The sequence below is a fragment of the Augochlora pura genome, chromosome 6 (genome assembly GCF_028453695.1).
Source record: "Augochlora pura isolate Apur16 chromosome 6, APUR_v2.2.1, whole genome shotgun sequence".
NCBI lineage: Eukaryota > Metazoa > Arthropoda > Insecta > Hymenoptera > Halictidae > Augochlora > Augochlora pura.
In genome coordinates this window covers 23,629,240-23,650,090 of record NC_135777.1, presented here as the reverse complement: position 1 = coordinate 23,650,090, position 20,851 = coordinate 23,629,240, and the positions used below count along the sequence as shown (strand labels likewise).

Below are 20,851 nucleotides of genomic sequence, written 5' to 3'. Positions count from 1 at the left end.
TGCTCCAATATTGCCATTGCTTGCATAAATACTTGTTTCCCAGTACATGTTTTGGTTTTATTCAGACACTATACAATTATATATTATACAAAATAGGTGAAACAGTGTAACAAGTATTATTTCCTAAACGGCGGTGCAATCCATTTCGTTTTACCACGTAATTCCCTCCTACGCTCATAATCTTCCTTGAAATCTGCGTGCTCGTCTCTGTACAGTCCGTAAAGTCTAAGCTGATGCATTAATTTATCAATTTCAACGTGTTGCGGGTAATACTTGACGATTTCTGGATTTTTGTTTACTGGCAACTCGCTTAATAATTTCACAACTTTCATAGATTTTTGATTGGTGTCTCTAGTTACTTCGTTGAAGATTTTATTACTTAGGCGATTCATCTTCTTGGCATAACTAGTACCCACTTTGGCGAGATTCACATATTTATTGGCCATTTTAATAAATTATAAATACGTTGTTAATCCGCAGCCTATTCTGCAAAGAGAGGAAAATGTCGAGGTTAGAAAGGTTAAAACACACGATGTGTTAATTTGCAGACTAAAATGATTCGTAATATTTCTTTGTCGTACATATACACTACTTTCTGTATAAGCGTCAGCTGTGAAAGATCAATTTTCACAAAGTCTGAAATAGAAATTTCTGTTTTTGTACCTCGTCCATAAACAGCAAGCAAGCTTTTGCTGCGATAGTGTATTTGTTATACGTATGTGTGTATGAATGTAAAAGGAGAGGAGTGGAGTCAGCTGTTCATTGATTACTATCAAACCGTTGCTATAACTACTAAATATAAGGCGTTATTTAAATATACGCATGTAATATATGTCACTGAAATATGAGTCGAATACAACAACGATAATTGAACAGAGCTTAAACGTAACCTCGCATTGCTCGAACAAATTAATAAATAAATCGTTATCAAAACAATGTCGGTGGATCATAACGAGAAATATATTTTCGAGGCTGATTGGTATGACAAAATAGCTAGCATTTTGAAGAATTTTTATTTGTACTATTATCCGTATGACAACACCGTCGAATTGGTACGTATTTCCCCGATTTTATTATGCAGGTAATCAAAAGATCAATGCATTAACTAATTCTTCGTTTCAGTTCGACATAAAAGCAAGGAAAACATTTTTGAGGAGAACGAAATGCGACGGCATAAAGGCGGACGATTTTTACGTTGGCGCTATCGTAACTATTTTCTCACGAAATATAAAAATAACGGATTATGCAGACTGCGCCACTCGAAAGAAATTGCAGACAAAAATGCAGAAGTATTTTTTCTTAACACTGATGACAACATATGTTAAAGGAATATTATCCGGCTGCATAATCGATCGAATGCAATTTTTTTCAGAACATTTGCGATGGTAAAGACAGACGCGCTTGACCATTTGGGAGAAATACTGAAGCGAATAGTCGCCTGTGATTTTCACATCGCTAACATTAAAATGGTCACAATGACCCAGGAAGAGGCAAATGCGTTTTGCGAGGACCGGGATAGTACAGATACAGCGTAATACATCAATTTATACTTATACGCGCCTTTGAAGTTTAAATGCAGATTCTATACTCCCATATTTCTCTATTAGGTACGTTGTAAATTATCTTATCTCAGGTCCTCTTGTAGCTTTAGAATTATTGGGTGATCATGCCATTACACGTTGGCTAGAATTAATTGGACCAAATGATAGCGAGGAAGCTCGTTCTAAAGCTCCAAAATCTCTTAGAGCTTGTTACGGTAAAGACAGCATTCACAATGGTTTGCACGGTTCTCTAACAGAAGAAAATGCTAAAAAAGTCAGTTGTCTTAGTTCTTAGTAATATCTTAGAACTGTCTTGAAGAGTATATATAAATTATACTTCTTTGTCTTGCTAGGAATTGGAATTCTTCTTTCCTGATTCAAAAAGCAAAAAGAAGGGCCCATCTAACACAGCCACTTTAAAAGATTGCACTTGCTGTATTATTAAACCTCATGCTGTCCAAGCTAAGCTAACAGGTATCCAAAGACGTGTTTCTATCTAAACCGTATCTTAATTATTAAATTATTGTTTTACGTTCTGTTGTAGGGACCATTATTAATGACATTCAAAAAGCTGGTTACACAATTTCCGCTCTACAACAATTTAACGTTAATCCATTTGACGCGGAAGAATTCTTGGAGGTTTATAAGGGTGTACTCTCCGATTATGGGGTAAATAAATTATTTATGAATATTTATTTATAAATATCCTGCTTTCGGAGAATTGTTAGCAAATTTGGTTTCAGGCCATGGTAGGAGAACTTCAGTCTGGACCGTGCATCGTACTGGAATTAAAGCACAAAGATCAGACGTTCGATGTACAAGGAGAGTTCAGGAAATGGTGCGGTCCTATGGATCCGGTAAGTATCGGTCTCTTTTTAATTTTAATTACGATGTTCACGGTTGCGTTTCTCGCAGGATATAGCAAGACAAGTTAGACCCAACACCCTTCGAGCTAAATATGGGAAAACGAAAGTACAAAACGCCATACACTGTTCCGATTTACCCGAAGATGGAAGTCTAGAGGTAATAGAATGTACATTTGCATATTCGATAAAATGAAACGCCATCTATCGAGGCTAATTAATTTTTTTTAAAGGCGGAATACTTTTTCAAGATCCTTGATAACAGTTAAATACTACAACAATGCGACAAATACCATCAGTTATCAAGGCATCACAGCCTTGGATAAGGAACAATAATCGTCTTAAATTTTGACCTAATTACCTATAACGATTTAGAATGTAAAGACCATTTCCACTTTTTTACAATAAAGAATATTTATGGAATTTTGCGACTGTTTCAATCGTACATTATTTTAAATGCATTATAAATAATCCATACTTATTCACAATATTTTTAGTTTTTAGACAGCAGCGCCTTTGCGGTGAGATCTGGAAGCTCGTTTCAGGAGTCGGTACAGATAATTTGGCTAACAGTTTGAGCGTTTCGCCACTGGACTAACTGGCGCTGTACGGAGGCCGAAAGGAGCTTCCAGATTTCGCCACGAGAGGCGCCCCTGCTTGGCTAACAGTTTGAACGTTTTGCCACTGCACTAATTAGCGCTGTACGGACCCCTGGAACGAGCTTCACTTTTCTTCCACGAGAGGCGCTTCGCTATTATCATCAGAGCTGACTTTTGTACACGATAGGAACTACGGGCAGCGCGTAAATAGTTTCAAACGTTAAATTAATAGTTTATATGACTTTTTCACACTTTTGCAGACACAGGCTAATTTACAATAATGTGTTCTGATTTTTTAGGGTCCAATATGTTTCGCTGTTACGACGATTAACTGAGAATCTTACGAATTCGTGACTGTCTTCTGGATCAGAGGAACAACTGCACAAGGAATTCGATGCTGAAATAAATACAAGGAAGAGGCTGTGTTCCTTCCGGTTCTGTTAATTGCCAACAGTAAAATAATAATATTAGAGTAGTACTATATAATTATTATATATTTACATTATACACAATTATTTTACATTATGTACTTATTATTATAATATCATTATTATTATTATTATAGTACTTCGGACGAGTGGAGGACGACCGAAAATCCGATCGTGAAACAGAAAACGAAATCGCGCGTGAACAGAAGTAAGCTGGTTGCGCCATCGCGTCGGCGAAAAAGAAAGTGACAGGGATGCGTCCGATGTTAAAATTCTGCAATCGATTGCCATCGTAGCGTCGACCCATCAATTTCGAATCCGCCACGCGTTGCGCTTTTATCCCGACTTTAATAACGGCGTAACGATGTGTGTCAAGGATCTGCGGGACGCCTTTCGCGAAGACGCGACCGCGGCCGTGCGACTAGGCGAAAACGACCTTTTATTTCCTGTGATTTTCGCAATCCCGCGGAATCGGGACCGGCCACCGATACGCGGCCGATTATAACCTCTCGAATGCGCCCGCGGCGCTCGGGGAAATCACGCGGGGGACAGCCAGAGGTCGGGACCATTAACGCCGTCGCAGGATAATTAACGGCGCCGGGGATATCCTGAATGGCTGAATATCCCTCACCCCCCCTCTCTCTCTCGCCGGTTATCAGCATTGAAAATCAACGGAGAAATTTACGACGCGTGACCCAATAAAGCGACGACACCTACAAAGAAGAACGTCCTCTTGATCCATATAACAGTTACTCTCTTTCATTAGACTCGAGCGAGTCGTGCCAGCAACGTATTCACCTTTTCCTAGGCCCTAGACCCTCTTTCTATCTCGCACATTAATTTCCACGCGTCGCGCACGTTCTCCTCCATGATTTTCCCACGAAAAATTCATCGTCCATTTTATTTTCATTAATCCTGGCGATGATCGATGCGTTATTCCCGAGTCGACGATAATTACAAGTGAACTGCCGAGTTGATGCGTTTCTGATGAAAACGACTGCATCGAATACAATGTAGCAGAAATACTTGCGCTATTCGAAAATACGTATTGTTGTGTCGACGTCGAATTTTTACAGATTAAAAATCGGATTGCTAGAATTAAAATTGTAAAAAGTCGAGTTTCTAGAATGAAAAATAATCAAAATTAAAAACCGAATTACTGAAAATGAAAATATAAATGTAACAAACATCCGGCGGGTTGTTTTTGGAGAATTCGAGGCGATTTGAGGACGAACGATAAGAGAAATATTCGCCGTGGCGCGGTTTCCCGGGCGCTGGGGCACCCCGGAAAAATATCGGACGAACCGGTTTCCGTTATCGGGCAGGCATTCTGTCAATGGAGGAGACGCGCGCGAATCGGCGGGATCCGTGGCGACGATGGTTCGCGGTCACGCTCTTATACAGGATTGGCGGTATTAGAATACTTGCGCGTATTTTCGTGCCGGTCTTGCCGGCGACGATCGGCTCGGACCAGTAGTGCGCTCGACGGCGCGCGGAACGGACCCAACGGCACTCTTCTGGGTTCTCGAAATATCGTTCTCGCTTCGCTCGCGGAACCTTCGAAGCGATCGGCCGACGATAAAACACCGATCGCTATATTGAAATTACGGTATCGCGACTCGCATCGATCGAAAAAAATCGAAAGAATTCGCATTGTTAATTATCCGAAATTCTCAGCTTCTTAAAATCAAAGGAGCGACTTTTTATTTATTTATTTTTTGGTGCAGTGGTGATTTTGGAGAGGCTTCTCCTCATTGACAAGTAGGTCCTCCGCGTGGCATAGTGCTCTGGCGCTCACTTTCTTTCGCTGAAATGATCGCGGCGGTGTTTCAACATCTTTGGACTATAATATAGCAAATCCTCGAATTTATCGAGACGCCGGTTAGATTGTTAACTAAGTTTGAATGTTGATATTTTAAGGTAATAAACGTTGTATTTAAGCACAGAGTTGTGTCCGTTAAAACTGATTGTTTCGGTTATTGAACTTTCAAAGGGTTCCAAAGAGTTTTAAATACTTTCAAAGAGTTCCAAACAGTTTCGAAGAATTTCAAATACTTTCAAATACGTTCAAACAGTTTCAAAGAATCGTCAATTAATAGGTAAAGATGTTAAAAGACTATTGAAGAAACGTCGAAGTTGAGGGTTCGATTTCTCGTCGAAAAGTCATCCGGATCCAGAGCACTGTGCTTAGGCGACGATCGGTGGAATCCATCGGGCGCAGCACGTGTTGCTTCCGGAGCGAGAGCGGTTCGATCGCGGTAAGTTTTGCCTCTCGATTCTCCTCGATCTTTTCCAGTTAGGCGACGCGAGCTGACGCATTGGCTCCTTCACGGAGTTACTAAAAAAGAAAAAAATTTTTTGGTAGTCCGTATATTGTTCTCCTGCGACGAACCGGTTTTCCTCGGCCGTACGGAAACGAAAAACGAACGGCCGAGAGTTTGGTGTTTTCGAAATCGCGTCGACGCGACGTAGTGGTCCGGTTTGGAGAACTCGGCGACAGATTCTTGGAACTCTTTAATCATTGTGCAGATATCGTGATGAAAGTTTAGTTAAAATTTATTGAAAGATAGTTAATTTAAGCTGGTAATAATTGGACATTTCTTGCGTTCGTTGAACGATACATTTCAACACATTTTTATCGATATCTTTGATAAGATTGTTTAAATTTATTTGTAGATTCACTGTTGCCTCTCTTTTGTTCCTAATAAATGCCTATGTCAGACAGAAAATTTATATTTATTATATTATATTGTTGTCTTCATTTTTATTTTGATTCGATATAATTTACTATTTTTATTATCATTTTTATTCAATATAATTTATTATTTTCGTTAGTCTCTATATGCAATATAATTTATTAATTATCATTATTACCTCTGTTCAATATAATTTATCAAATTATATTTATCATTACACATTAATCACGTTTATTAAAATTTTCGCAGTCTGACGGGACATTATAGGGCGAAGGGTTAAAAATCGAGCGGGATCGCGATATTGCACGAACTTTCGTTCCTTTCGACATAGACGCAGCATCGTAATTTATACGGCGATGCCGATAATTCCACTGTCAATGACTCGAAATAATTGCTCCGACCGTATAATGACTTATTTCCTCGCTCACTTTCAACGCGTCGACGCCCGCCGGTTTTCATTCGCTTCGCGCGATTCCGTTCCGTTTCGAACACGCTGCGCAGCGATTCGATCGCCGCTCGGCAAAAAATTCATCTCCTTCAACCTTGTTAGCAACAACATTATATAAGAACAAATTAATCTTCCCCGATCGGTATTCGATAAACGTGAGGAATCGTCTATAATTCGACCAAGGATAACTTTTGACTCGCGACACATTTAATTACATTTAATCTCTTTTTATATGGAAAATAGCGATGAGAATTTATCGTTAATTATCGTTTAACAAGCGCAAGAAATGTCTGATTATTTTTCGTTTAAAGCGAGTAATTTTTGATTGTTTTTAGCGAAAATTTCACCGCGATATCTGAAATGGTTCAAAAGTTGCAACAAACCTGTCGCTGAATTCTAAAAACCGGACCACAGCGCGTTGGTTTTGCAATTATGGTTGCACTAACGCGCGGCTAACGACTTTCTTATTCTTTGCATCAGCCGTTCGCCGGCGTCGTTTGCATTCGCTTTTTCGCTTTGCCGTCCCGACTCGTTAATAATTCACGCGTTTCGTTATTAATTGTCGCGCTTTCATAATTATTAAAGCGTTTCGTTATTAATACACACGTTTCGTTAATAATTGTTGCGCTTTCATAATTATCAAAGCGTTTCGTTATTAATTGGCGCGTTTCGCTATTAATCGACGCGAAAGGCGTGGAAACGGTCCTCTCTCTCTCCCGACCGTCGGCGACGCACGAAATCGTCGGCGTAGCTTCACCGTCGCCGGAGTTGACAGTGACGCGTGTCTGCGGCTACTAATAATGTAATTTGTGAGTTCCTTTCAAACGTTCCCGGTCATCTTCGTCTTCGTCTTCGTCGCGACGGCCAACGAATTTTGAATAAACCGACGCCTCCGACGACGAACATTGTTCCACGCTTTTTTCGATAATTCCATCGTGTCGGCTGCCCTGTAAGAGTTATGATACAAATTGATAGGAAAATTTATGTAAAAATTGTTGCAGGAATTATTATGAGAATTGTGACAATTATTATGTGATTATACAAATTATTATGAGAATTATAAAAATTATTTATAAGGCGGAACGCGGGACTTTTGTTGACACACGTGGCATTTATTTCAAGTGCTACTTGACTAACATCAAAATCGGAACATTTCTTCCGTTCTGTAGTAGGTCACTGGTGAAGCGACCCACGTTACCATTTACTACGATTACTTTCATTTTACGCATACTGAAGCTATACGCTCGCGCGAACCATAGCACTCGCGACAATTTATTCGATACAGTAAACTGAATCATTATTTTCCCTTTTCCTTAATAATTTTTTTCACTGTTTCAACACTTACAATAATTATTATATTAACAAATATAGCATTAAATATTATATCATAATTATTCTTACTGCAGATATAATTATAATTTTAAAAAATATTATAATTATTCTTACTGTATATATAATTATAATTATAATTTTTAAAAATTATATAATTATTCATATCTAAAAGATTATTAATATTATATTTATTTAATTATTAAAATTGCTATATACAACAATATTATATCGAACCGAATTGTATAGGAAGCGCGAAGAGTTTCGGCGGAGGTGGAACCGGCGAGATTTCGTTCGCGCCAGTTCCATCCCCGACGGTCGCGTCCACCGCGAACATAATCGCTAAATGACTTAATTGTTTTCGAGCGACCGCGTCATTCACCGGCGACAACGATCAATGACGCAGGATCGCGCGAATTGGCAATACGGGCGCAGCGTCTCGCTGACTGCCAACTGACGAGTAATTTCCGAGTTCCTTTGAATGCATTCTCGAAGACACTTCGTGGTCGGCATCCGACGCCGGAGAATAGCATCTTTGAATGCACTTGACCCGGTTCGACGCCGCTCCCGAGGCGACAACGATACACGGACAAAGGACCCGAAACTTCGCCGGACATCCATCGATGACGAACGCGTCCATAAATCCGACGTGATTGTTTGGATGAAGCAGAAAGTCACCGGGGTAATTTGATATCGAAGCGACGTCTCTTCGTTGAGGCAACACTTTGCCGTCATATTTTACGCGGTGTATTTTTTTAAGGAAATAGCTGATAACGTTAACACATATTCAATGGAAATTCGTCATTTTTATGTTACAGAGAATAATTGATTCTTGTTCTTTTAGTTATAATTACATTGAATTAGAAAGTTATATAAATTAATTGAATTTAGAGGTTATATAAAGAATAATTGAATTTAGAGAATATATATAGAATAATTCTATTTACAGAAAATAATTGATACTTTTCTTCCGATTCTAATTTAAACTGAATTTTATTAAATATAGCTGAATGAAGCTTTTAGTCGCTATAGTCGACTTTTGATCGCTATACACAATTCCGTGGCGCACCGGCTAAGGACAGGCAAAATGCGGTGGGCTTGTTTCGCCATTCGGTAACGACAGCCGCCGTTGCGTTTACGTAATGCCGCGGGTTTTACTTATTATTGTTAGGAATCTATGTCACGAATGATCAGCGGACCGATACCGAGGACGCGAGGGAAAGTAATCGGGGGAACGCGAGCGAACCGCGACGCATCGGCCGATGCATCAAATTCGAGGTATCCGTGTTCCGTTTCTATTAGCCGAAACGCTGTTCGCAATGAACAGGTTGCGGATTATCTTATGTAGGGTCTTGAGACGCTTGTCAATGCAGTGATTGGTTGACTAGTGGACAGTTGGTCAGTTGACAATGGTTAGTGGTCAGTGATCAATTTGACCAGTGGTCAGTTGGTCAGTGTGACCAGTGGTCAGTTGACCAATGGTCAGTGGTCAGTTGGTCAATTAGTCAGTTTGACCAGTGGTCAGTTGGTCAGTTACCAGAGGTCAGTGGTCAGTTGACCAGAGGTCAGTGGTCACTTGTGCAGTTGTCCAATGATCAGTGGTTACTTGTGCAGTGGTCGGTTGGTTACTGATCAGTTGGTCAATCGATCAGGTATCACTAATCACTAGAAATAAATATAAAGAGTATAGAAAATAAATATAGTGAATATAAAAAGAATAGAATATCCAGAAAATATATAAAATACAGAAACTAAAAGATATAGAGGACGTGAAAACCGAATATAGAAAATAAGAACGTAGATAACATACATTAAGTTGAAGTTTCCGGCGGGAGCGACGGTAAAATTTGCCGTGAGATCCGGATTTTCTTTAAGCTTTTCCACGCACGGATCCGACAACTGGTCGTAAAGTGACACCCTTGCCGCTTGCATAATACTGCTCCCATTTAGAATCGGCTTTTTTTTGTGCTCGCGTCCGTACGGTTGTTCGATTAGATTACATCCATGTTGCGGTCCGGCACATCGTAACAAATCGTTCGATTCGCTTTTTTTCTTTTACAGATTCAATGAACATCGATCGTCATTTGTTCGCGATTATTACGCTTTGAAATTTTTTAACGAGAAATCAAATTCGTTCTTCTTATTTGAATAAAATTAAAAAATTACAAACCAGTAAAACAATAAAGCTATTTTAATATATTACTATATATAAATATATATATGTATATAGATGTACCTACGTATATATGTATATATTTTTGTATACGCACGCGAAAGAATCCGGTCGGCTGTAATTTACGACATCGTGGATTAGGTAACGATCGGGCTTGACATCTCGCAGCATAGCTCTAACATCGAGTCAAACAGAGGTGTCGTACTTTTACCTTTCGGCGGTTAGGCGAATGGCTCTCTCTCTCTCTCTCTCTCTCTCTCTCTCTCTCGCCACTTTTCGACGATATATTTGCCGTAACGGTATCGAATTAGCCACGAGTCCGGAGTGGGTCATTTCTTTCAGACGACATCGATACTCGGCTTTTACGATCGCCAATAGATTATGTAAATCGCGGCGATGTGTGCGGACGTATTTTATCTCCACCGCGACCAAATCGACAAACGCGATGACTAGTAGAATCGGCCAAATGGATTTCCCCATTTTGGACAATAATTTTCAGTGTCCAGGGAATTTTGATGTTTTACGTTGATATTGTAACGGTAACTTTGTTTTTAAATTTAATGACGTGTCTCAAAGATGTCTATTTCATGGCGTAGGATTTTCAGGCTCTCCTTCTTCCTAACCTCTATTTTTCCAGAGCGACGATATTCCAATCGGCGAGGAAAAGCGAGGACAAGGCGTACAATTTTATATCGCGTCCTTCGATCGCCCAGACCTTCCGCGAAAATCCAACCTTCTTGTACGCTGACACTAACGACTGTCGACGACGACTGGTATCAAGGAGTCGGAATCAGTATGGGGAGCCCGTACTCGTCTCGTAACCGGCCGCGTGTGACTCGCGCCGAACCTTGAATTGGAAACGTGTCCTGGATCAGCGAGCTCCGCGGCTTCCGTGACTTTTCACTGTTGACCTGGTTCACAGGTGTCTCTTCGAGACGAACTTTTCCGTGTCGTTCAAAGCAGAGGTTCGAACAGGAGCTCGATAATTGTAAATCGATGCGAAGGCGCGCACGATATCTTTCTCAACCTTTTCATACACAGATATTTATAATATTGATGAGATAAAATAAATAGCAAATTTTTATTTCTATAGAATTTCCAGTCTGATATATCACATAAATATTATAGAACATGTGATGCAGTTAATTCCTCGATAATTCTGCTCTAAATCATAAAGAAAAACAAATAAATAAATAAATAAATAGTATAGAATGTCCGAAAATGATAAATGGGTCTGAATAAAAGAATAAATTGGATAATAAGAGGATAGGAGATGGTAGGCCGAAAATTCAATTAAAAATGCGAATGTGGTTCGTCGCACCGTAAATCCGACGCAATTCGAGGCGGGAATCGCCAGCCCTTAAGAGCGCCATTACGATTATTATCTTATTGTGGCGCGCGCGCGAAAATCGACTGACGTAAGCCGGCGTCGAAAAGGCACTCGACCGGCGCGTGTTCAACCAACAATAAAGCGAAACTTCGCGAACGATCGCGCCGGGTTTCATGAAATTCAAACAACCGAGAATCGCGGAGCTTCGTTTATTATCTTTTTTTTTTCTTGTATCCGTCGTTTCTTCGTTGTACCGCGATCGTTCTGTAATACGATCCAGATCGCAATCCCGCGCGCACCGGCGTCTTATTCCTCGCTTTTTGTTCGAACGTCATTCTCCGGAATTCTCGATCGAGAATCAACGATTTATTCGGTTGGCAATTAAACGATCGCGGATTTTGTTGTTTAGACGGTTCTAGCACATTCTTTTGTTCTACCAGCGTAACCTCAAAGTAATTCAATTACATTGTTTTCTTACCTTGAAGGTGGCTCTATCAGAGAAAGAGAAAGAGAAAGAGAGAGAGGGAGAGAGAGAGAGAGAGGAATCAGGGAATCTTCGAGGAAGAGGATACTTAGCACTCGGCTCGTCCACAAAGTCCGACGATGCGCGCGAGTTATGCAATTAGATTTGTAATGGGCCAACAATTCAGCACCGGCAACGCTCCGGCAATTCGCGGTAATTACTATATGCCCGTGTCTCTTGTAATTCATCCCGGGTCACGTCGCGTCGTCGCCTGCCAAAGGCATCGTCTCACGATGGAAACCAGTGGAAATGGAGATGCGACCGCACGCATCTCTTCCGACCAGATTATTCTGCTCCCAATAATACAGAGCCCTGCGATACCAACTCGTAGAATCACGCCGACCACGAAGCCTTCCAACCCCTAACGGTAATAGTTATTTATAAGATTTTACTTCATTGGTCACGGGGTAAAGTTACAGGAATTTATTAATTGTTAAACGAGGTTGTTTGATAATTTAATTGGAATCGATTAATTGTTGAATATAATTCGATTATTAAATTAACTATTAAACAGAACCAATTAATAATTGAATAGAGTATATTAGTTACTAAACAGCAGTATCCTTCAACAATGCGGAAGGCCGACGCCGGGTCGCTCATGACCCTCGCCGAGATTTTTGTAATATTTTCAAGGGAGAGTTGCTGTGTTAGGAAGAATGCCTACAATTCCGTTCCGCCAGAAGATGGCTAATGCATCTCGATAAAATTACTAGCTGAAGGAAAAAGAGAAAGCGAGAGAGAGAGAAGGAAAAACGAGGGAAAGAAAGAAGCGGAGAGGATTTATACTTGAATCCCCGGATTGACGGGATCATTAACATTCCCCTCCGTGATTATAGCGCAGCACGTCGACGCGACGACGGAAGCGTAATCGGACCCTATCAATCATTTATCCGTGATTCCTTGGAAAAAAGGATTCCTTTCTTTACCCTCGGACAATATCGTGTATCAACATTCTTACAGGCACGCCGGAACAATAGGGGGTAGGGGGGGGGGGGGGGGGAGTAAGAAGTTAATTCTCTCAATCGTCCTTCTCACGTTTCTCCAATTTTTAATCAAGGATTATTCTCAATTATAATTTAGTTTTAGTCAGAATTTATACTTGATAATAAACTGTACTTAATCGTCAATTATTCTTAGAAGTTATTATCGACTATTAATTATTCTCAGTCTAAATTATTATTATCACTGAATAAATACAATTTTATTAAATCCTCCCCAATTCAGATTATAAACAAAAATGGACAGTTTAATAAAAAAAATTATTAAGCGATAATTCCTCTCTCTCTCTCCAAACTGTCCATTATTGTTTACAAGCTCGAGAAGAGTTAACGTCGGGGCGGAATTTGCTGCGACAAGTTCTCGTATTTTCCGATACGATTTGCACGGGGCTACGTTTCGCGTTACAAGTGCCTCGGGCGCAGAACAGTTTATAGGAATGTTATGCAACGATCGTTTGCCGCCGGTAAATACTATGCTTTCTCGTAATACATACTATGTACTACCGGTGGCCACGACTTCGTCGGTCCCCGCCGCGGATTACAGTAATCCGCGGCAGACGCGCGCGCCGATTACAATGCTCTCGTCGATAGGGGCTCCCTTCGGAGATCCACGGCTCGAGATAATATGCCGGAGAGCCGAGAACAAGCTGGCTACGCCATAAATTCTTACATTTTTTTTCTGCTCGCCGTGGGCTCTCTCGCGCGAACAGTGACATAATGAATTGAAGGCCCCCGGGGGAATATTTATGCGCGACGCACCGTTTCCGTAGACTGCCAACGCTGCGCTCGAAATCTCGCGGTTAATGTCATACTCGTCTTCCCTTCGCTTTCAATCACTCGGCTAATTATTTCTAATATTTCTATATATTTCTATCTTATTCATTTTACATTGCTTACATCGTTTTTATTAGTTCATATTTTTTTTCTGTAAGCGTAAAGCATAATATTATTACCAGCATAAAATAGAACTATTATATTAAATATATAATACAACTATGAATTAAATTTCCCCAATTAAATCCGCCATTATTCGTAATACACATATAAATATACTCTGCTAAAAAAGAACCATAATTACCAGCTGTTTCACTCGGAAAACAATGTATACACCTAAATTCGTCATCTTTGCTTCTGTAATTGTCCTACGAACAGCTTCGGTCAGTCATTATCTCGAATTAATATTGATTTTAAAATTGGACTTAACAGGGGGGCGACGGTAGCTATTAGCTCTCTGAGTCAAGCCGCGAAAAATATTCCGCTGTTAGTTATCGCTTCGAGCCGATCGTCTCCAATGTTTTGAAACCGAATACGCTACAGTAACAAGAAGCGAAGTTGTGCTTACACATTGTGGACGGAATATTGTATATACCTTGTGGACGGTATATTGTATACCATGTGGACGTTCGGCATTAAACACAATTGAAACGCGTCCGTCCCGCGGTGTCCCTTTGTTTGCGAAACATCGTTACAGGAGCGACGGCGACGACTTCGCGAACTTTGCGCGCGGTTATCGATAGCTTTCGATAAGCGTACAATCTTCGGTGAGTCGATGAAAGAATAGACAATTTAAACGATGCGTGAACGGGGCACGACGTGACATTTTATCGCGCTTCTCGTTGAATTATTGCCGGCGCGCCGAAGTCGCGCGTTCCTCCATTAGGTCGAGGAGTAAATAACGTCACCTTTATTTTCTTATCGAACGCTTCTTTCTTTCATCCTTTTTTATCTATTTCTTCTTCTTCTTCTTCCTTTTCTTTAGTTATATTTTATTTGCTCCGAACGTCTGTTTAGCGAAAGCAAAAACTGGTTCGTCCCGGTGACTCATACTGTCTGGACAGGAACAATAGATGTCCTAGCAAGCCGCATCCGATATTGTTCGTACTCCTTTCTGAAAGGGTTAGAAGATGTTCATTTATTTGCGATTATTACAGCGCGGATATTTAATAAGAAATTAAGTTTGTTTTTCTTGGTCGCAGCAAACTGAATATATTATTACAATACATAATATTACAATGTACATTATTATAATATACATTACTATTATATATATTAATGTACTATATTACATAAAACAATTCATTGCTACTATTTATTCTCCCCCTCCAGCTTCAAGCAAAAATCTCAGCAAAACTCATCTAATATCTTCTCAATTCGAAAGATACAAAAAAGTGAAGAAACCAGTTCGCTTCGATGCCGGATCACAGAATTAGCCGTAATTGCGGAACACATGCAAAAGGACCTTGCTCCACGGCCAGGGAAACTGAGGAAGTGGTATAGGAAGATTAGATTAGAGCTGCAGCGGTGCTGTTGCACATCGACGTTCGCCACTAATGGAACGAATATCGAAGTTCTCGGGTTCCGCGTGACCTCTCGGTGATCATCGGTGTCCGTCGAAGTGCATTCCGGGTTGGAAAACTGTTAAATTTTTGCCGCGCATCATCCTAAACGCGTATCGACACCGACTGGACACATGTGTTGTATCGACTGGAAAAATATAATAAAAATAATATAATAATAATTGAGTGAATTCGAACGCAATGCAAATGTTAATTTAGGCTCTTGGTTTATATAGTCATAATATTATATATATCTACATGTCTATAAATAGATGTGGGTATAGTGAAAAAGTGACCTTCGCGTAGGAGTGCAGCAGTAATTTCGTTTGATCTTAACGATGGCGGAGCGCACGCGGCGATGACAATTTACTTGACCTTAATTCCGCGCCAGTCGCGGCGTTTCTAATTAGGTAATATTTATTTTAATCATTATAATAAATCGATAATATGCAAGAGTAATCGGTTTGTATTAGCTAAGAATAAAGAATCGATAAGAGGTTATATTTTTGGAATATGTTTTGAGAAATATATAATAATTATTATTATAAATCTGCATAAAATGGCTGATTTATACAACACATACTATAATTACAATTATACTGCAATCGAATCATTAATTGCGAAATGAATTTTTTAACTGACCTATTAACTGACCCCTTTCCTGATATATTCGACGAAGAAAAAAAGGATTCGATAACGACACAGGAAGTATCGCAAAAAAGAAACGAAATAGAAGAAAACATAAACGGAACTGTTGGTTGCGCGATCGTTCGGTGCTCGTTCATCCGTTATTGTCTATTGTCCAGCCTTCGGATCACGGTCTTCGCCGTTCTACGAACGGACCTTCCCTCATCTTTAATTCATTCGGCCAACAATCTACCGCGGCGATTGTTAGAGACCGCGGGCGCATCGCGAGAACTGCGCTTTGCGATGCGATTCCTAGGTTTATCGACTCGGACCGCGGCGGTTCGATCCGCGAAACGGATTGTTTCGTGATCGATCCGAAGATCACACGATTACTTCAGTTACAATATTCAGCGATAATAATGCATTGCTACCAGTATAATAATGCTACCAGTTTTTATTACCATAACGCATTGCATAGACATTTTATGTACCTTCCAGAGTGTAGATTCTAGATTATTTAACGTTCGTTTATATTGTATATGAAAATTATAGCGTAGAATAATTTTTTGACAAATATCTGCCAACTTTGACCAAGGATAACTCCGTTAAAAATCATCGTAGAACGATGGTTCCTTTTTTAATTTAAAGCTTGAAACGTCTACTTTCAGACAGTGATTTTCAATTTTAACGTTCACACACTCCTATCACTGGAATCCTTTAAATACCAAGTCGTCGTATCCAAAATTGCATATATAAAGTTTGACGAAATGCACAAAGTATGGAAAATTTTTCTCAGCGATGCCGTTTGCAGCGAAATAAAGTTTGATTCTTCCTCTTTAATTTAAAGAAAACGAGACGTAGCTACGATTTTTTCCCGCAAAGTTGCAACACTTTGAAGCAACCCTTGCATCGGTATGAATGATAAAAAATCGCAGCTAGATTTCGTTTTGTTTAAATTAAGGAAGAAAGAATAATCGCCGGCCTCCGGTTATGCAACAATGCGTTTTATGCGATGAACGCGACCGATAAGCAGAACGTTGCACTTCTTCACTGTCTCCCGTCGCGCGCCATTCATCAATCCTTGATTTAGAAGCGCGTGCGTGCACAGCGCTGCTTTATTATCCATTGTATACAGTACCGAGTCAACTTGCCAAACGGGCGATCAGTTACGCGTTTAGGCGAATTTTTATGGGGAATGGAAGGCAGAAGTTGTTTAGGAATTTCTTTTGGAATTTAACGATTGAATTACCGAGTCGCAAGACACTTATTTAATTATACTAACGTCACAATAGAAACACTGTCAGAGCTTCGAATATAAATGAAAGAGTATCGAAGCACCGATGCTTAAACAATTGGCTAAAAAAAATTCAACGAACCATCGCAGTCGAATTATCTCGATCGAATCATTCGCGCGATTCGAATTTCCATTTTCACCGGACGTATCGTTTAGCGTGGCCGTTTACGGAGCAGATTGATCCTCTATAGCGGAAGCTGACGCGCAACCACGCCGCGATAGACCGACGGGTTACGCGGCCGCGTTGTCCCCACGTGCAGCCATTATGTAAAAGTCATGACATTTATATTGACAAACTGCTGGCCAGTGTCACGGTCGGAACACCTCGATCGCCTCGATGGAACCGCTTTTTTTTTAAGCCGGACGCTCGTTCAAGCCGCGCGCGAACTTTACAGGCTCTCGAGCGAATTGAGAGATTCCGAGAACCGCGCGGCGATTACAACGTTTCGGGGTTGTCCGCTCGTCTTTACAACGCGGTGTTATCTAATCCTGTTGACGCGCCGAACGATGCGTTCGCTGAGGCCGCTCGCGATGGCCGCGGTCGCAACGACGTATCATTCTGACGCGTTTCAGAAGTTTTGCTGATTTTTCGAGAAACTATTCTAAGAAATTATGCTAAAAATATTCTAAAAATATTCTAAAAATATTCTAAAATTATTCTAAGTACTTATTCTAAGAAATAATTATAAAGCAAATAGTTGAAGGTAGTTCGATACGTTCGATTCGTGAATCGGTGACGGAGGTCCATGGGAAAACGGTTCTGGGGAACCTTAGAGCATAACGTGGGGAACATTTATGGGTTAATTGGTATATTTCCATTCGCTGGATAACCTGCTGAAAACTCGTACGCGGCGTATAACCGGATGTACGCGGCATTCGACGACGCTCATAAATGGAGGATCAGCTGACACACGCGCGCACGCGCGCACGCACGCACGCACGCACGCGTCGGTCAAGCGAAGTTGGTCGCGCTCAACCAGCCAACGGTATTGCTACGAAAAGTGTCACGATATTCGCTCGGGCAACGTCCATTTCGAAAATCGCACGCTGTTCAACCTAATCGTCGCTCGCTGTCTAGTTTTTATGGTCGGGGAATCCCAGCTCCAAAAATAATCCTTTCACCGGGATGGCAAAGTGCTCTGAAACAGAGAAGAATGTCGCGTCTTTGTTACATAGTTTATTGATATTTATTTCAAAATACAGATATTTAAGGATTTTGCGTTTTGAATAAATTTTGAAATATTAGTTAGCGATGACAGAGTTAATAATAATATTAATAATATAATTCTGTTATCAAAGGCCAATAGTCTTAGGTTTATTAAAATGTTGAATCTATAAACTTCTGAATTTTATTAATATTATTGTATTGACATTAATAAAGATATTATTATAGCATAAAATATTGATTCCATATTATTATAATATAACATATCAATTCAATATAATTACAATATTAAAATATTAATTCAACATTATTACGATATAAAAATATTAATATATTAATAACGAAACGCTATTACTGCCCAGATATTATTAACCCAGTTACCAATAGCAATATTGCAATATTATATGAATATATAATATTGTATTAATATTGTATTATAATACAAATAAAATAATTATAATAGAAGGTATTATAATTAAGAGATATTAAGATATAATGGAATACTTTGTTTGGTTACAAGACGTGCCCGATTTTCATTGTCAACAGGAAGGCGAACGATGCGCCGGTGACGCAACAAGCTTCGAAAATATGTCCGGCGATCGGTGTTGCTCTTAATATTCGACCGCGCGTTCACGTTGTCACTGTGCTCGAGAGGAACCTGTTCGACACGACTGGAACCGATCCCGACCGGCCGCAAAAATGATGCTGATCAAGAGCTTCTTCCGGAGAATCATCAAGGACTTCCGGCACAAGGAGCTGCTGCCCCTGAAAATGATATTCTTCGTTCAGGCGTCCAGTGAGTAAACAACATCAACAACAAACTATCCATTTTCATATTTTAGAAGAATTCTAAACAAACAATAATAATTGACTTTCATTCTTCAGTAGTTTTCTAACAATCAATTTTATACAATTTATTTCGCTTTACCAAATATTACCAACAAAGCAAAAGCTTAAATAAACGTTGATAAATTTTAAATAAATATTATATGAACAATAGACTATGAGAGATTCTTTGTAAAATGAAAGGTAATAGTTATTTAATGACGAATGAAACTCTTACAAGAGTTTATAAAACAACGTATACGTAAATTTATATCGCAATTTTTACATTCGAGATCGCGTAAGATCAAACGATTATTAAACGAGAATAAAATAACTGCAGCAAAATTGCAATTTCATATGTACCAAGAGGATAAAAACCGTGATTCACGAAGGAGCGTAAGAACACGCAGAACTCCCCTAATCTCCATTACCAAACGCTTCTGTATAATGACATAATTGTTATTAACGATAACAACGAACGTTTTCAGCGCTCTACGTACTCTATCCGTATCTGACGATACATATGAGGGAGCTTGGCATAAACGTGGAGGAAACCGCCATAATGAGTGCCATTACGCCGGTGATGGCAATGGTGATGCCACCTTTGGCTGGAATGTTCGCCGATCGCGTGGGAAATTTCAAAGTAAAAAAAAAAACCCCTATTGAATTCTATCTTTTTCTATTAAGACGAGTATTTTACATTCTAACGAGTGCTTTCACGTTTAATTAATTTTATTTTATCTCGTCGTAATCGCTCTATCACCAGTTCAATTGCTACTGTATTATTATTTGATTGTCGGTACTGTTATTTTCCTGTCATTTTATTACTCAATTATCCTCGTATTATTTTATTATTAATTTAGTTATTTTTTCTATTCTTTTATTATTGACACAATTATTTTCCTATTATTTTATTATCGACTCAATTATTTTCCTATTATTTTATTATTGATTCAATTATTTTCCCATATATTAACCCTTTGCACTCGACTGGCGACACTGCGGCGCCATTGAAGTTACTATAATACATTCCAAAATTATTTTCAATAGACATTGTCGAAGCTTAGATTTAAATATTGTTAAAGGTATAACTATCATATGAGTTATGCGAGACTTAATTTCACATGCATAAAATAAATATTGTTACATAAAATGGAGGCACTGGAAGCCAGAAAAATTATTTCAGATTTGCAGTTGAAATGGCTTCGAGTGCGAGGGGTTAAATTGAATTATTTAACATAGACGAAAGCAATTAATACGGACGGTGTAATTCGGACAGATTTTATTGTCGCTGTTCTCGTCGTTCGGCGGGCTCGCGGCGTTGCTGTTGCTCCTCGTGCCGATCGGCAGGATAACCGTGGAATTTCCGAACCGAGTCGTTATGGACCTCGGCTGCGCAGGGAATAACGGGCTGCTTTACACGATGAGCCAGAGCCATCCTTGCGAGACGAAACTGCAAGAGAAGATCTCCGCCAGGCTGGAAAGTTGCGGGTAGGTTTCGACGCGGGTTTCGCGTCCTCGCTAATTATTAACTAGACTTCGCGAACACGCGTCTTGACATAACCTTGGCAAAAAATATTTTATTATACTTAAACAAGCACGAGTATAAAAAAAGAATAACAGAAACTATATTATATTATTCTATACTATATTATACTGTATTATATTATTATATA

The 20,851-nt window shown here is 39.6% G+C and overlaps 3 protein-coding genes across 3 annotated transcripts; 2 read left to right on the top strand and 1 right to left on the bottom strand.

Moving 5' to 3' along the window:
- Positions 1-116: 116 nt before the first annotated feature.
- Mrps33 (mitochondrial ribosomal protein S33) lies at positions 117-446 on the bottom strand. The gene has a single exon (XM_078182599.1). It carries the CDS (start codon positions 444-446, stop codon positions 117-119), a length of 330 nt encoding a protein of 109 aa, XP_078038725.1.
- A 465-nt stretch (positions 447-911) lies between these two features.
- Positions 912-2,820, top strand: Nmdyn-d7 (nucleoside diphosphate kinase homolog 7). The gene is made up of 9 exons (XM_078182597.1): positions 912-1,052; positions 1,123-1,289; positions 1,373-1,531; positions 1,608-1,815; positions 1,895-2,015; positions 2,086-2,210; positions 2,285-2,398; positions 2,457-2,564; positions 2,638-2,820. Exons 1-9 carry the CDS (start codon positions 936-938, stop codon positions 2,671-2,673), a joined length of 1,155 nt encoding a protein of 384 aa, XP_078038723.1. The 5' UTR covers positions 912-935; the 3' UTR covers positions 2,674-2,820.
- A 2,055-nt stretch (positions 2,821-4,875) lies between these two features.
- LOC144471021 (uncharacterized) lies at positions 4,876-20,670 on the top strand. Its single transcript, XM_078182666.1, has 4 exons — positions 4,876-5,689; positions 18,897-19,146; positions 19,664-19,818; positions 20,455-20,670. The coding sequence occupies exons 2-4, from the start codon at positions 19,050-19,052 to the stop codon at positions 20,668-20,670; spliced, it is 468 nt and encodes a 155-aa protein (XP_078038792.1). The 5' UTR covers positions 4,876-5,689; positions 18,897-19,049.
- Positions 20,671-20,851: the final 181 nt, after the last annotated feature.

Bases quoted from the DNA above. Each gene is read 5' to 3' on its own strand.
- Nmdyn-d7 (XM_078182597.1), top strand. From the start codon at position 936: ATGTCGGTGGATCATAACGAGAAATATATTTTCGAGGCTGATTGGTAT. The intron at 1,053-1,122 runs GTACGTATTTCC...TCTTCGTTTCAG, and splicing joins ATGACAACACCGTCGAATTG to TTCGACATAAAAGCAAGGAA. The intron at 2,016-2,085 runs GTATCCAAAGAC...GTTCTGTTGTAG, and splicing joins TGTCCAAGCTAAGCTAACAG to GGACCATTATTAATGACATT.
- LOC144471021 (XM_078182666.1), top strand. From the start codon at position 19,050: ATGATGCTGATCAAGAGCTTCTTCCGGAGAATCATCAAGGACTTCCGG. The intron at 19,147-19,663 runs GTGAGTAAACAA...GAACGTTTTCAG, and splicing joins ATTCTTCGTTCAGGCGTCCA to CGCTCTACGTACTCTATCCG. The intron at 19,819-20,454 runs GTAAAAAAAAAA...TAATTCGGACAG, and splicing joins ATCGCGTGGGAAATTTCAAA to ATTTTATTGTCGCTGTTCTC.
- Mrps33 (XM_078182599.1), bottom strand. From the start codon at position 446: ATGGCCAATAAATATGTGAATCTCGCCAAAGTGGGTACTAGTTATGCC.